This window comes from Diadema antillarum, unplaced genomic scaffold (assembly GCF_040938485.1).
Source record: "Diadema antillarum isolate AM-2024a unplaced genomic scaffold, OU_Dant_1.0 seq00000483_RagTag, whole genome shotgun sequence".
NCBI lineage: Eukaryota > Metazoa > Echinodermata > Echinoidea > Diadematoida > Diadematidae > Diadema > Diadema antillarum.
This window is the reverse complement of record NW_027271446.1, coordinates 13,513-31,619: the sequence shown is the minus strand read 5'-3', so window position 1 is coordinate 31,619 and position 18,107 is coordinate 13,513. Positions and strand designations below refer to the sequence as shown.

General features: G+C 37.3%; 1 protein-coding gene across 1 annotated transcript; it reads right to left on the bottom strand.

The window, feature by feature from the left end:
• Window positions 1–1,080: 1,080 nt before the first annotated feature.
• On the bottom strand, window positions 1,081–16,706 carry LOC139733564 (membrane-associated transporter protein-like). Its single transcript, XM_071644375.1, has 6 exons — window positions 16,229–16,706; window positions 10,949–11,104; window positions 6,684–6,972; window positions 5,953–6,128; window positions 2,287–2,495; window positions 1,081–1,293 (listed from the first exon to the last, which is right to left on the bottom strand). The coding sequence occupies exons 1-6, from the start codon at window positions 16,704–16,706 to the stop codon at window positions 1,081–1,083; spliced, it is 1,521 nt and encodes a 506-aa protein (XP_071500476.1).
• Between the last annotated feature and the right edge of the window lie 1,401 nt (window positions 16,707–18,107).

The following is an 18,107-nucleotide window of genomic DNA, read 5'->3' as shown; positions in this document are numbered from 1 at the left end:
CTTAATTAATTCACCTTCAGTATAAAGGTTATGTGTGTTTGTGTGTGTGTGTGTGTGTGTGAGAGAGAGAGAGAGAGAGAGAGAAGGTGAGTTTGCGTGTTTTAATCTTTAGATATGCCCCTTTTGTATCTAAAGGTACGTTGTATTCTTATTTAGCGGATAAGTTTGCTCAAACATGCTTTGTATCGGTTATAGAATAAATAATGATCTCTTTAAGCCATAACCTATTTACTATGTCGTACGCGAACTAATCAAAATACTTTCAATCCTTTCCCTCCGTCATATAAGTTATGTAGTAGTAACGCTTTATCAGCTATCAAACTGCTGTACATAATAAATATACACTCTTAATATTTGTAATCTTTGTATAATTATATACATTACAGATTATGGAAATTGCACCAAAGAATGTATTGTCCTGATTTTTATGAGCGTCCCTTTCAATTATCGTTAATAAGAAGGATAACCATTCCAAACAACTCCAGTTGGAAAAGAAAAGAAAAGAAAGTAGATTTGCTTTGTTTGAGGGGTATCTGGCGTATTTATGCTGCGTCAACCTGTGCGACGTACGAACAGTACAATTTGAATTCAAATTGTTCTATGAACTGACCAATACTGCCGTGAACATTTCCAGAAAATTTTCAAAATTTCGCATCATTGGTACATTAATCGATAGTGTTATGTATAGATTTTTGAAATTTATTGTGGTCCTTGTACAAGTAAATTAAAAAAAACCCTGAAAATCCAAGACATACACTAACCAATGATGATGGCAAAGGAAGCCTGCGTATTCCAGTAATGTTGCAATGTAATTCCATTGCATTGCCACTTGCTTAACAACTCACCACTAATATGTATGCATTCTTCTTTTGTTTTGTTCATTGAGCACCCAATCATGCATTCTTATGTGAAGCTGCAATGCAATCGTCCTCGTTCATTATGATTTGTAATGAATTTTGTAAACATTCTTATTTCTCAAAGTAATCACTGTGAATTCCGGAACCTTGTATGTATCCACCATAACCAATCTATAGATGTTCAAATGCAAAGTCTGAAAATTATCTGGAATCTCCCTAAAGTTCATAATTTGTACTTGACGACGAATGCCGCGCACAGGGAAGCAGCCAACGCGCAGGCTGCGGCGGAGATGACGACAGTGGACTGGGTGCCGGTGATACTGACCAGTGGACCCATCAACACGGACACGAGCACTTGAGCTGAAAATGTCGTTGTGTTGAGAATACCAACGTCAGTGCCCTGCCCCCGCCGCAAGCCGCCCAGTGGGTGTGTAAACTGCAAGAGGAATGAGTAAACTTTGTCAAGATTTTACAAACGAGTGGGAGACGGCAGTCCCATCATCAACAAGTGCCTGGGTTTGGCTCAGGATAGGAAATATGTATATATACACTGTATGTATATAGGCCTTTATATTTATATTTATATGCACATACATTGCATTGCGCTAATATAATAATTACAGTAGACTCCCGTTGTAACGAAGTTCTCGGGACTTGCATATGATAAAATTACGTAGAGTAGATAATGTTGCGACCTGAATGTTTAATTCTTTGTAACCGGAGTTTCGTTATGACCGTGTTCGTTTAACAGGAGTGCACTGTATAATCTTTCTCCAATTCAGCACACTGAATTCCTTCAATGAGCTCGAAAACCTAAGGAAATAAGACAAATTCATCTCGTAGTGATCAAGCATTTTTTTTTTTCGTTGAAAGTGCATGCAGCTAAGAACTGAAAATAGATATGTGAGTTTCACCGGGGAGCCGGGATGAATGAATAATAATGATAATGATAATAACAATAATAAAGGATATTTGTATTTACATACATAATTCAAACATAACATACATTGTTCAATAGATGACTTTTTAACCTGAACTCAAACTCATTAATTGTAGCTGCTTACCTTATAGGCGACGTGAATAACACTATTTGGGCTATATCCGAAAATATATTTGTTGTCCTAGGGCAGGGTAGATGATCGTATGGCAAGCCATTTTAACATTTATTCCTATTTCTTGATATCAAGAATTCGACTTCTTGATATCATCGTGTTTACTGTTTGGTATGATAAGGTCCCGCTCAGGCAATGAGAGAAAACTTTCACATTCACAGCTGCAGAAACGCATTGTTATAGTCAGATTGGACGGTGAGTTATAATGTTTTGACTTTGCATCTTCTTATGTTAAATCTTTCCCTCCTCAAGGTTTTTTTTTTCTTTTAATGAACAAAAGTAAATAAATACAGTCTTAAGACGAGGAGTAAGCCTACCTCTTTATCCGTATGGTAAATTGCCAGAATGTCGTACGGGATAGTTGTTATGGCAACGAAAATGAAAGAAGTTGAACCACACAGGATGAGCACGGCAACGTAGAACTTGGTTAGAATAGCCATGCTGCCCATACACACCGCAAAGATAGCGGGCCACGAGACGTACATGGTTTTCATACTCATGAACTTGGACGCCGGAATCGAGAAGACTGAGGTGAGAATGAAAAAAAAAATCATGTGCATTAGAACATTTTAGGCAGAGAAAAATTTTGATTTGAATTTATGATGACAAGCTACATAATTAGTTCAAAAGTTGATTGCAAAATGTAGTATAGCTAGCCCAAATATTGTTTTTTTTTTTCTTTAATCAGGAGTATTCACTGTGTTTGGACTTGGGCATATTGGACGTCTTTCGTCACCTTGGTTCAGCAAGATTTCGGATTGATCCCTTCATTTGACATCTATGTTCCTACATTGCACTTCTGAGATCTAATACACGTGCTAGTGTTGATCTGTGTGGTGCTGAACTTTGATTTCATTAATTTTATACATTTGAAAAACTCTTGGTGTTATACACGAAAGGATGTTATCTCAATACATTCATAATCCGATTAATCTGATCAGTTTGTTGCTCACATGACTTAACTTGTCACTCTTGGTATACAAGCAGGAATACTAGCATTCAGGAGAATAAGTTGCACGCGAAAATGTTCTTCTCGTTATCAAACACTCTCTCCTACTTCTTTGATTTGTTTTACACCTTATTCCACAAAATAAACTCCTCGGAAGCTTTTTTCCCTCTTTATTCCTGTCAGATTTAACCCGTTGAAGACTAGTCCCGAGTACTCTCAGGCAGGTGTCTATGGGAAATGCGTGTTATGTCAAAATCAGCCCGTTCTCAAGGTGTTAATGTAAATCGCGGTATTATTACATGTACTATGATGAGATGATTTTGCGGTTAAAATTCAGTTTGTTTGTTTTTTTCAGTCTTCTAGAGTTCCATCAGTCTACACTTGCCTCTTAAGCGAGCCACTGCGAGTCTTTCACAAAAAAAAATTATACCTTAATCAATTTTTCCCCGACAAAAGCTGCTGTTTACTTGTATACTGCTTTGTGATATATATATATATATATATATATATATATATATATATATATATATATATATATATATAGTTATTGCTCATGATTCTTACTCACTTGAAAGCAATGCTGTGCCGAATCCGAAGAAACAGAGCCCCCAGCAAGCTGTGCGGATTCCTCCCTCATACTGTTCGTTGAGAGTCTTGTTTGTAGACTGCAGTATTATAGGATGCCCTGTATTGTGTTACATATTGAATCAATCAATTTCTTTATTTTTTTTTTCATAAATGAGCTCAGACAGTTGTGACGTCAGAATGCACTTTACAAGCAGACGCATCTCACTATCAAGGTATGGAAATGGTGGCCGGTTCAACAACAAAAAAAAAGAGAAGAAGACACAAAAAAAAAGATATAAAAAGTTTTGGAGCAAGCACGTGCAATGCTCTCACGGAAGTAAAGCACGTAGTGCAAAAATGGTTCCCCAAAATGGGTATAGTTGGGAAGAGTTTTATATTAGATAGGGATATGTTATTAGTTATCATTTGATATATCCCAAACGCAATTATAGCAAAGTGATAATATATGGTGATGATAATTTTTGACTGACCAATGGTGTAGCGACGATAATGATAATAAGTACAGGACTTGTAATGCGCAGAGGGGCATAATCATAAAGCGAATGACATACAGTTGTATATATGAAAGCGGAGAGGAAAGGGGAGGGATAGAAATATTATATAGAAACAATCCAACAAATATCCAGCTAAAACAAGATGCGAACATAATTATCAAGATGACTTCAGAATGCATTTCAAATATTTCTATGGATTCCGCTGATCGGATTCTTTATAGTGGAAGAGCATTCCAGAGAGATGGGGTTACAAAAATGAAAGGTCTTTATCCTAAAGTTGAATACTGAACAGTACTGCCGATACTGAACCGATTATATACAAGTATACGTTAGCATGATTCGACTATGAAATGTATAATTTTTCAATGCTCTGTACATCTCAAAGTATTTGTGAATCAGTGACTCAGCCATCAGCGATCACACACATTTTCTGAAATATTGTTTTATATCATTTATTTTATATTATACCGTGTATATTATGCAGTGCTTAGTTGACATTACACTAAAATGTGGGAAGCAGACTTGGAATTATTCATTTGAATCAAGCTCGTAAAGGAAAGATTACACAATATAAATCAATAAAAAATTACATAAAGCAACGACATGCAATCACTGATATTAGTAATTTCTCACTGGACAATCGCACGACTGAAATAAGTGATTACCTTTCAAGAAAAGAATCCATTAGAGATAATTGTTCGAAAAAGTAACATTTCAACATTTTTTTTTTTCAGGTACGGGTATGTACAATTTGAAATGTAAACAGTCATAAAATGATTATCTGTATCTAGGGCATGGTCACACGTGCAAGAACTGGTCTCTTACTGGGGACCATCGTCAACCAATCGACGACCAAAATCCCCCTAATATTTCATCGGCGACAGCTAGGGCAACAGCTTGTCTATCGCTTTCCGATGATTTGCACACCCGTCCGTTACGCGACCGGCTGGCGAGCGCCTTCCGAACGCTGTGCGAACAGCGAAAATCATGGTGAAGAATATGCGACTTCTCCCAGAGAAATTATATTAAAAATGACAGTATCCGTAACCGCACCTTCCCTATAGCATACTCTACGTTCATGCCATCTTCTGCTCAAATGCTTCGCTTGTAGTGTAACATTTTAACCCTTAAACTCTTTGTGAGCAATAAATGACAAATCTCACTCAAGTCTCACATGAAATATGTAAACTATCAGTCTGATTTCAAGTCCGTAATTGTATAAACTTGTACGTGTAGTTGCAGTTTCTTGTTCTAGTTTCACTCGTCCGTCAAATGAGAGAAAAGAAAATCGTTCGTTAAAAGGTTCGTTATATTACAAACATTATATTATTTCGGACTATCAAACCTCAGGAATATCAAACCTTATTGATAATGTCGGGTTAACGAACCTTCAGGATAACGAACCGTATTTCATTCTTGGACAAACGAACATCTAAGTATCCGGAGTGTGTTTGTTTCGGAATAACAAGTATCACGTGGTAAAAAGGATGTTATAGTGTCGGCTGAGATGGAGCTTCAGGTTTCCAATTTTTGTGAGATGATGAGAAAACTCTTTAATGAAATATGAAACAGCTTGTAGTTCTAAGAGGGATTCAAAATTTATTTGGTGAAACATGTTTTTGAAATAGCTGAAATATCCAAAATAAAGCAAACCTAATAAAAGGTGGGACACACCTTTTATGGGGATCGCTTTGTTATACTTTGTTTTTGGATAACTCTGCCATTTTAAAACCGACTTTCATCAAGTTAACTTTGAATTTCTCTTACATATGTTCTGTAACATTTCATGAGTGATTTCCTAGGATCTCGCAAAAAGTTCGAAGCTCAAACATCATCCCAACCAATACTATACCAGTGCGTATACCGTCCCTTAAACATATCATATCCTCATTCCATCCCGCCCCTCTCCTCCCCGCCCCTCCCCCCGCTGCTGAGGAGGTATCGAGGCTCACCGTGGGACACGGCCTGGGCGAAGAAGTTGGTAAAGAAGAGGGAGATGATGGTGAAAGCCATCCAGCCGAAGAAATGTGAAATGCACAGGTAGAGCAAGGCACTTGGCATGTTTAAGATCGACTTGAGCCCGTGGACCAGCCGGGATGGTTCCTCTCTCATGTTAATCGTCACAGAACTGTGTATGATAAACAAGGTCTACTATAATAATAATGATAATTATAATAATAACAATAATAGGGACAATGCTGCAAGGTAGTAAACGCTCTTTTACCGTGATATGATGAGGAACCGAGAAAGGTATAGGGGCTGGAGGCCGTACAGACGATATTAAATTACATACTGCACAAGACCAAGAAAAAATGAAAAGGTATGAAAAAGAGGATTTGAAAGTTTGAGGACGGGGTATGCCGACAACTGGAACGAAAGGATAAATGAAAAACATGATGTGTGCCAAAGGAAACAGAACAATGTCTCAGATATTATGGTACCGTTCTATTAAAACATGTCGGCAACTACGCACATCGATGTCAAGATGTAAAAAAATAAATTTTGCTACTGTTGAAAACGTCAAAATACACGCAAATAGAATTCATCCCAAATTCAATGGAATCTAGATTATAAACGCTACTACACTTGACGCACAACAAATACCATAATCCACAAAGTTCAAACCTCCCTGAAAACGCCATTTTTATTGTCCCAGTTCATTCTTGTCCTACTTGCCACTCACCATGGTATTGTACTTTGGGTACCGTTGTCATTCGATCCGTACGTATGCAGGAGCGTCTCCTCTCCTTGCTTGAGCGTGTGCGACTCCTCGTCCGTAATCGACTTCGAGGGCAATTTCGTCGTCGTCGTCGGCTCTTCTGGAATGCTCGTGATGGTGAGCACGATGCAGATGAGGCATACGAGGATGTTGATTACTAGAAGAACGTCGTAGTCGCTTCCGAATATGTCGCCTAGAGCGGTGTTCATCCAATCTACGGCACAGGCCAGATAGCCGAAGCCACATCCAAGACCTTGACACATCAATAAAAAAGACCTCTGGATGATTTTCAGACTTTTACACATGAACAACTATAAATTGGTTATACTGGGTACAAAGTTTCAAAATTTATAGTGATTGGGAAGAGGAGTGAGAATGTTGTCAAAATCAATAACAAATCACAGTGAACAAGGATTATGACATGGCAGCCTCACTAAGAGTTCATGAGTATAGAGGCTCAAGGAAGCAGAACAAGAGAAGAGAACATGCATAAATTCTACAAAGGGGGAAGAGGAGTGAGAATGTTGTCAAAATCAATAACAAATCACAGTGAACAAGGATTATGACATGGCAGCCTCACTAAGAGTTCATGAGTATAGAGGCTCAAGGAAGCAGAACAAGAGAAGAGAACATGCATAAATTCTACAAAGGTGAACTTGAGCACGTGGTATTGTAATGGCATATAACAGAGGCTCCTAACTATGTCATCATTCCTGTTCATTGTAATTCGTTTCGAATTTATTCAGAATATTGATTTCTCTCCTCACGGACAACAATAAATTCCACAAATCTACACATGAATCCGTTGATTTATACATGATGTGAAATTATGAAAATTGTCTGGAAAGCCTCTTTAACAATCAGTACATAATCACCGAAGCTTACACCATATACTGTTAAAAGAGATGGTATAGTCTTTGTTGAGATGAGATTGTTTTATCTTTTTTCGAGGTAATTAAAGACCTTTAGCTCTAATATGAAATATTAAAGAGCATACCATTCTTAAAGGAAATAAAAGTTTATTTGATGAAACTCGGTTTTGAATGGGTGATATATACGCAAAACCAATATAAACCACAGTGGTCCTAATAAAAGGTGTGTCCCACCTTTTATTAGGACATCGTTGTCTTTGGATGTTTCAGCCATTTCAAAACAATCATACAGTGTTACACACAACTGCAAGCTTACACACCACACAGTGTTATACTCATCGGAAGCTTTTTATACACCAAAAGGGAATTCCAGACCAGGTTAAAATTAGTCTGAAAAGAAAGGATATAAAGTGATTATGGAAAGCACGACAGTGGAAATTTCATCAAAAGATGAGTATTAAAGTGAAGAAAATGAATTTCAAAGATTTACTCATTCTTTAAGAATGAGTAAATCTTTGAAAATCATTTTATATACAACAGTTCTTGAAAAGTTGATATGAATATGTAAATCAGTAAACTGATGATGTCATCAACTCACAATTTTCCATCCATCGTGTATCCATAAAGTTTATATTTCTGGTCTTAGAGTATAAACATAATGTTATTCCTGGTTGAAAAACAAGTGATGATCAGTCAGATTGATCAGGATTTGATCAGGGATCATAATTGCTTTTGATTTAAAAAAAAATGGAAATTTCATGATTTTTATGTGTATGTACTGCATGGCAAATCGTGAGGATGACATCTTTACTTTACTCTGCATATTTTCATAATCTAATATGTTCAGACTGATATTTCAAGAACCTTTTTGTTAAAATTAGTAAAACGTCATAATTTCGCAATTTCCTGAATTTTTATTCAATTTCGATCAAATAATGTATTGGTATTGTTAATTGTTCAGAGGCACTAATTTGCTGTTCTGCAAGGAGTGTAATTCAAAGATGTAAATTTCTCGATAAAACATAATCAGTGTGAAATATTTTCATAAAGTGTTTGTACAATAAAAACGTGCAATAATTAATGTGCAATGTCGTAACTCACTTGACCGGTGGTTTTGCAGACGCAGACTGTTTTATGATAAGAATAGTGCCTCATTCATGCACTACTACAATGGAAAGTCAAGCAAATAAAATTATTACGTTGTTCTCCTCCACTTAAATATGTGATAAGTAACTTCCTAAGTGTCCTTAAATGTTCTAAAAATCAAGTGGTAATGACTTTAATCAACTAATATGTAGTTACACAATTATTATAACTTTAAATACTCTACTTGTTGGATAAGAATAATAATTTGTCATAGCTGCATGTCAGATACTTATGTTAGTTTTTGAAGATGAATGCTCGTTAGTCTATTTTTCTTGAATTGTGTGTAGGCCTACTTTAAAATGATGTCTTTCTAAGATAATGATAATTACTGACGCATTTTGATTTATTATGGCATTTGTCAACGGTTACATAAGCTAGCAATGTGAAGTGATCATTATAGTTTGATATAAAAGGTACAAATAAGCAGACAAACGTTATAAATAGCACTTATAATAGTGAAAGGTCAGAGTACATGTTCAAAAGTTATAAGGTTGAAGAAATATGCGATTACTTCAGCTATTATTTCATGATGCTGTGTATTTCTCGGACGGCTTCTTAGAGTTCAATGCGCAACTAATTGCATCAAATGTCACAGAGTAAGGTCAAAGGTTCGAGGTCAAAAGTCACTGTGCGTCGGCCGCTTCTGGCCATGAAAGTTATAATTTCGACATGTGAAGAGTCAAAGTTAAAGCTTAGTGCTCTGATTGACAGACAGTGTATTTACACGTAAGGAAAGATCGTCCCAAGTCATTTCCAGGTCACACTTGCTTGAGTAACATCTCCTCCAACTGTGTAATAAAACAGAAAATATGCATACGTATTCCTACGGACGAACAGACATATACACATGCAGATAGTTGTATATACAAGATCGATACCACAGATGTAATGTAGTAAAAAAAAAACAGAAATGCTCGCTTTCAGCTTCCCCTTTACACAGGTAGACTCAAGTAAAACATATCTCAGTGACATCTTAACCATAACAAAATTCAGCTCCTCGTTGGAAATTGCGGTCAACATGGTGAAGAGCCATGCAGTTTCCGTTCTATTGGGTAAAAATACTGATACTGAATAATTCGATAAAAATCTAAAGAAATCTCAAACGTTATTTTATGTAATGGAAAGGTCATGAATATGTCATACTCGTAGCGGTACATGAGAGGGCACAGAAGTGGAGGCATACAGATTCTCTACGCATGGCAATCAGTGAGCTCTAGTTTACAAACACACACGCAAACACACACATGTGTGTATGTGTGTGTGTGTTACTTGTATATGTTCCGTTTTTATATCCTACTTTACTGAAACTGTTGAATTTGTTTTATTGACAATCCATTATTTCAGGGAAAGGTGAAAAGCTACGAGTAGTTCATGAAAATCGCCACATTGCTTACCACAGCCTCGCATTTTAAAGGGTGTGTATACTAGTTCTGGTCGAGGTGTAGATTTAGCTTTTAACATTTTGCACGATATTCAGAAACCACTCTATGAGATGTCAAAGAGCATGCAGTTCTAAGGGGTATCAAAAGTTTATTCGATGAAAATCGGTTTTGAAATGGTTGAGATATCCAAAAACAAAGTGAAACAAAGAGATCCTAATAAAGTTGGGGCATGTCGCCTTTTATTATTAGTACTTTTTTGGATATCTCAGCCATTTGAAAACCAATTTTCATCAAATAAACGTTGAATCCTTCTTAAAATTACATGCTCTTTCATATTTCATAAGAGGCTTTTCATTATCTCACTTAGGAATGTTCAAAACATGAATCCCTACCTCAACCAGTACTGTACAGTCCCTTTCAAGGGGATGGCTGGTAACTGATCAGTGTGAATCAAGGGAATGCTGGGGGATGATTGTTCCAATCCTTGTGGGATTCATGTAAGAGTACATTATATATCTACAGTGACGGGGCGATCGTCACGAACGGCAGGCCAGTTAACGATCGCCCCGTCACTCTACAGGCATGCTAACCTGGAAACATTAAACTGCACATTGCTTGAATATGAGACCATTCTGAAGCAAATAATTTTCACACAACAATAGATATATAATGTACTCTCAAATGAATCCCACAAGGATTGGAACAATCATCCCTCAGCATTCCCTTGATTCACACTGATCAGTTACTAGCCATCCCCTTTAAAGGTTTTCCAAGCACCCACTCCTCCCCCTTCATCCAAACCAAACCGAACCCTAAATAGAAAGCGTACCTCCGATCACGGCCCTGATAAGATTACCACGCTCGACGTCCTCCAGATTGCAGACATCGAGGAGGTAGGCTCGAGACACTGTCCCTGTCAGAAAAGCGGATAGGTCGACGAGGATGATGCCGATGAGCGTAAAGGCCAGGGCGAGTCCATTGTTTTCTAAAGAGGAGAGAAAATGGTTCGGATGACGATGTGATTTGATTTGATTTGATTTGATTTGATTTATTTCCGCATTCAATCAGATACAAATTGAATACAAATTTCAAAAGCACACAGACAAAGAATAACTGCAGTGAAATAATACCATAGCAGTACACAAATCGATACACATTGCATTGAGCAGTATATATACACAGAGGGGAAGATATACAGTATTTTTTCCAGTAAATAACAGAGATGATTGAATGCAGGAGACCGTCATCGTAAGAGATTAAAAAGCTTAGAATGGATGGGGCCTCCGATAAATGACTGGCGCTTTCTCAATATTCAGGATTAACTGAGAATTGATGCATTCCTCATCCCTGTCTAATACCAGGGAACTTTCTGGCCGTCATAGTAATATGCTCTGCCCAACTTGTTAATGGTATTAGCAAACTCGAGCAAGGAAAACTTTACCTAATAATAGGCTAAGGTGCTTCATTGGTCATTTATACAAGACTTGACACTATTAGTGTTCATCTATTCGAAGTTAATTGGCAAGATGATCAACCTTCTCACTTCAGGAACAACAGCAACAAAACAACAACACAAACAACCTGAACAGACTGAATTTGAAGAAATTAATTCAATTCAACTCAACTCGATTCAATTCAAATCAATTCAAAACACCCCTTGTAGAACATTATCTTGTGTGTTTAATGTACATACTGTTGACATTATGTCTAACTTTGTTATAATTTGCTTTCGTGTGTGTGTGTGTGCGTGTGCGTGTGTGTGTTTGTGTCTATTTGAGAGAGAGTGAAAATATCTTGCTTGTATGGCTTTCTTCTTTTCCTTCTTTCTTTTTTTTTTTTACTTTTGTCGTGACGGAGTTCAGAAGCTTCACATCACCAGTACACCATGCACTATTTTCTACGGTTCAAACAAAATGTTCCTGTATCCTACATTACAGTGCGTTGAGGTAGTGTTAGATTTAAGCACAAAGGTTTCTATTCGTTTGTTTCTTTGTTTGTATGTTTGTTTGTTTGTTTGTTTGTTTGTTTGTATGTTATCCCCAGCTTGTAGCGACAGAAGAAGCATCGCATGGACCAGCATGTTTCAAGCAGAAGGTTCTGTCCATTAGCTTCGGCCGATACCCGACCAGATTTCTGCTTGATTAGACTCGCAGTGTAAAAAGCATTTAATTACAGGAGGGTACTCAGTCAGTTTGCTGGTACATCGTAAGCTTTCCAGCTGTCTTAAGAGCAGAAGGTGGTAACACTCGACCAGCAAAAATACAACCAAATAAGTCTCATCGGGTTCGGAGACGAGATAAAGGAAGTTTAAGGGTGCTGAAGTTTCACAGCAGTGATGTTGACAGCTACCACTATACTATGCAAATTGGTTGTGGGATGTCACTCTAGTTACGTTCAGACGGTGACTCAGTCATTTCATCGATGAAACGACTCATTTCATATTGAAATTTAAACCCTTATATCTTTGGAACCTACATCCTACAAGCTTGCTTTTTAGTAGATTCTTCATCGTCACTCATATATCCTTATACATTTGTGTAATTTTATTTCAACTTGACTGTTGCGTTGTTGTGTTCAACACATTTTTTTAAATCAAATGGAATACAAACTTATATGAAATGTGGAATTTGGAGCATGAATTAAAAAAAAAAAAAATGACCGTGCAGCAATTGGCGCCCCATAGAGCTTATCCTGGACATTAGCTTATCGTAGAGCTTAAAGGTACTGTTTACCACTGGGAGCAGTGATTTTAAAAAAAATCAAAGATATTATATTTATAGGTCAGTTACATCACATAACATCCTACCATGTAAAAATTTCGCAGTAAAGCCTAAAATATGAGGAGATATCATTTTTCTCAATAAAACATAACTGAAGACAATGAATTAGTCTAGAAACATTTTTATCATAATCATTGTTCATATTTTGCACATTTAACGATACTTAATTGTTTTTTATCCTAAATCACATTCATAGAACTATTGTGAAGCATAAAGCTGGGTTTTTGTTTCATCTGCAAATGGTAAATACAAGCTGTAATGCCTTTAAGGATCACCGTCTGACGTGACTTCTACTATACTATCATCTACTGTAGTCAATTTGTATTATAGTGGATTTGTACTGTGAGGGATTGAGTTACCAGAGGTCCCCCGTTTAACCAACTAGGTATTTGCTAGATCCAGCACATCAAATGTGAAGTGTAATCAAGGTAGACTTGACAAGAGCATTGCACATATTATTGTAACAATGATATGCAACCGTGCATCATAAAACCAACATAAAGTCGCACCCCTTGATTTTACGTGAGGACTCAAAAAAAGTGAAATGGGTCAACCGAATCAATCTTGAGTTCTTTATATTTTATGAAAGAGCTATAGATACTTCTTCTACATCAGTCTTAACTTATAGGGATCATAACATGGTCAGGAAAGTGTGTTTGCAGCAATTTTTTTTTTTTGTTAAGTAGTGAGATTAGGTATGTCTTGGAGTCCCCTTTTCATTTCTTGAAAATCCTTTGCATACTCTACACTTTCAACTCTAATAACTTTTGAATAAAATAATGACACTGCTTTGGGAGTTAGCTTTTGTCATGGACAATATGTGTTAATGGAGCATGCTTAATTTCAGCTTAATCTGATAATCCTTCATCATTAATTCATTGTTGTTGCTTCAGTGGTTTACATACTTTTTTGCCCCATTCATCGCCCAGGTTTAGCGCAGTTTGATAAAGATTAAGCGCTTGAATGGACTGCACTTAAGAGCCTCTTTCCTCCGTTCACACTTTTCCAGAGCGTACGTGTTCTTTCCAATGTTAGATAGCTTAGGAGAGTCCGCTTGAATTAAGTTATACATCACTTTAAAGCTAAGAGTCTGCTCTTTCAGAATCTGCCCTTAACTTCAAAAAAGAAAGAAGAAGGAATCCATATTTGGCGACTTTTTGTTGGGTTTGTGATGCTGGGTCACATTTAAAGTATTTGAATACAAGTTGGAGAAGAGATTTATAAACGGGCATCACCCCTTTAAAGAATTTGAGTCACACACGTGTTTGATATCAATTTTAAAGGAAATCAAGCACATCGAATATTATCAAGTAAATATATAAGAGCATTTTGCAAGTGAAGATCCTGGAAAAGTGCTAAGTTAAGGTTTGGGTACCATCGTCGTTGGATTTAATAAGACCAATGTCAAAGTTGGACCATGATAAAAAAAAAAATGAAAATTCAATTCCACAAGTTTTCTTTCTTTATTTCAACAAAAAATAAGCCTTTAATCCTTCCACCTCCAACTAATAGAAAAGTGAAGGGTAAAGTTATCACTCTCGTATGCAGCCTGCAGAGTAAGCCGACTGATCTTTCACTATGCTCAAAATTAAAATGTGTTGAATTTGAGTTCCGTTTATGTTCCAGTTGGAAAGACGTTTCCTGTGCGAAATTTTGACTCGAGGGACTTCTAGTGCTAACAAACAATACTATCAGATTTTGTTGTTGTTGCTGTTGTTGTTGTTGCTTTGGTCTGTTTTATCTGTTTCTTTCTGGGGGTGGATGGTGGATGGCTGCTTTTTTAAACAATTAGATTGAGATCAAGGGAACGCAAGCACGGATAGTATCATACCAGTGATAACATTTACTGGTACCATCATCCTAAACCCGCCATTCCTCCGCTGTTCGCTGGTAGGTAAGCAATGTAAACCTATCAACCGTAGTAAATGACTATAGTGACTATAAAAGCTGTTAACTGTTGTAATGCTCTTAGATGACCGAAATCAATAAGTGTCAGAATTGCACTGTCATCCATCTGCTGATATCTATGTCTTGTTTATCTTTCTCTCTCTCTCTCTCTCTCTCTCCATCTTCCCCCCTCCCCTCTCTCTCTCTCTCTCTCTCTCTTTCTGTCACCTTCATCTCTCTCCCTCTAATATACAAATACTTTGTATGAATATACATATGATATTCTCCTCATTCTATTGCTTAAGAAACTTTGGTCCGATGAATTGAGGAGGTCAAAATAAAAGTTTTGGCGAGCACATTGACAGCTCTGCCTGTCAATTTGAACTTCAGAGGTAATGGATTCCACTGCATTACATTGTATTCCATTACATTTCAATCCCATCACTACATTCTGCCATAATACAGTCAGACATAAGTCATATAACCAACGTTTTTATCTTTCCATTCGAACATTAGGCTATTGTAACCTATATGATATTCTTGTTAGGGTTATCACAACTAAACGCAAAAACGCACAAAAAAGAACGCAAATAAAAATGGCTGAATTTTATTTGTGATAACTATGCGCAATACAGAAAACTCTAAATTGAATTTCATCTGAAATTTTGTATTTGAATTTAAAATTGAAAAAAAAATCTGAACTTGAATTCGAATTTGACATTAATATATAATTTTGTCATTTCCATAGTACTAAGTATTCTGCTCTTCCTATGTCCTCTTGACTATAAGATTATCACACACTCGCGCGTAATCCCCTCCTTTATTTCACACACATACACACATGCACACACAAACATACATATCACAGATTCCCACATAATAAGTAAATGTAATTAAGAATTACTCTATTCCCTCCTTTATTTTACGCAAGCATATGCACACACGCACACACGTACACACATGAACACATTCACACACAAATCTGTCGAAATACCCCTCCATGGACCACCTCTAAAAATACCGTTAATATAAACGGTACAGATTACTGGCTTTTGGCGATATTGGGAGAGTTGCGCCAATTAATTCAACTCGCAGAAGATTATGTATTATAAATCATACTGATAGGTGTGCCATGGCAGGTGAATGAGAGAGGAAGATCTAATGTCTCTATATCCTCAGCGACTAAACATTAGCAACATTCGAAATTCAGAAAATAAAGTGATAATGTCAATACAAAGAAAATTAAAAGTAATCTTCGTGATTGTATAAGATACACAGGGACTCCAGAACTCACCTAAAGTTATATGTATTGTCATTCTATCATTCTTTTCTAACCCGACTTTAGCAAACAAACGAATAAATGAATGAATGAATGAATAGATAAACAAATAAATAAATAAATAAATAAATAAATAAATAAATAAACAAATAAAGAGGTTTACCAATGTGTTTAACCGTTAGATACAGTGCGCATCCCACTAGTATCAAGATGTTGAAGACGAAGAGAAATGGTCTTCTTTTGCCCCAGGAGCTGATGAAATTGTCGCTCGCCGATCCGATCGGCGTGCTGATGAGGCTGCCGAGAATCGGCCCCACGGTCCACACGATGCCGTAGAGCTCGAAGGGCAGGCCGAGGAGGAGGAGAAGCGGGGACCCCAACGCCGTCTCGCAGCTGAAAGCGAAGTCGACGGCGAACTGCTGACTGCTCAGTTTGATTAGTTGGAGGAAAGTTCGAGGTGGTCTCTGATCAGCGGACGTTGGTCGGGAGTCCTCCCGGTTGGGCCTGGCGTCGTCTTCCCCCCTGTCCGTCGAGTCCGGACGAATCTCTTCGGGTTTTTCGTCTGGTTCCGAGAAATTCTCCTCTGTATCCGTCGGTATTGGCACTTCCTCTTCTTCGATCAGACGCAGTTTTCCCTCCATGCTCGGCGGGAGATGACGTGAACATAATTCACATCAAGTGAGAAACTTTACCAGACTCTTATCGAGATATTTCTGACCTCGAAGCACCTAATCACTCCGTATAGAGTGCTAGTCAGACGTTATTGTCCGTCCCGGTCCATGGGGCATCCTTCTCCTTCATCTGAACGTTATAATTTGCCAGCAGGACGCTCTAATAAGCAGCCTTCCTATGTCCCTGCAAATTAAGGTCCAAGCAAAATATCAATCTTATTGTTTAACAATATGCGAAGGATACTACGACAATGCCAAAGCAAGTGTGTCCATCAAATCCTGTGTCAATGTTATATGGGAATGACATGGGCAGATATCACGACCCCTCCTGTTGTTGCTGTTGCCAAGTACCCGCTCCTGGGGGAAAAAAAATTCTGACGGACGGCCATATCGATGTCAAATGGTCAAGCTTATATTCTACAACCCTGGTCACGGGCATACGATAAACACAAACACGTAATATAGCAGAATACTCACGCACACCATACAAGGACATCACTGGACGCATCGGTCATTAAATAGATCATAGAAAGTATACTACTAATAACATGAACAATATTTGGATATTTGTAACACGCATACACACATGATGCGTCTGTATACTCACACGCAGTGTATACCAGTACCAATACAACTGGGCTTATGTATAATGTCTAGCAGATGAAAAAGCATACATAAACATTTTTGAATTCAGCTTTTATCATGAATAGGTCCACTTCTAGGTTGTCAGCCTGCATAAGATCCAGCAAACAATGCAAAATAAATTTAGCCCAGTATATCATTCTATCTATGTGTCTCTCTATCTATCTGCCTTTATATATCAATATGGGGGAAGAGGATAGTATATAGTTTTGGTTGAGATGGGGATTCAGATTTTAACTTTGAGCGAGATAGTTAGAAACCCCTCATGAAATTTTAGAGAGCATGCAAGTCTTAGAGGAATTCAAAGTTTTGCTTGATAAAATTGGGTTTGAAATGCCTGAAATATCCAAATACAAAGTGAAACAAAGTAGTTCAATAAAAGGTTCCATGAGAGGACAGTGGCCCGTTGCATAAAACTTACCGTTGAATTTCAATGGTAACTACCGTCAAAATTAGGCGTCTCAGCCAATCAGCATCAAGGATTATAAAATTTACCGCTGATTTGAAGACTTACCGCTAGAAAGGAGCGGTAAGTCCAGTGGTAAGGGTTTTATGCAACAGGGCCCTGGTTTCTCATTATCTCATCAAAAAAAAAAGAAAAAGAAAAAGGCTGGAGACCAGAAGCCCCATCTCAACCAAAACTATTATACCACCTTTTCTAGTGTAAAAACAGATATATCCATTTGTATCAAGTTGAGATATGTGGGATTGAAAGTGCTATAAAAACAT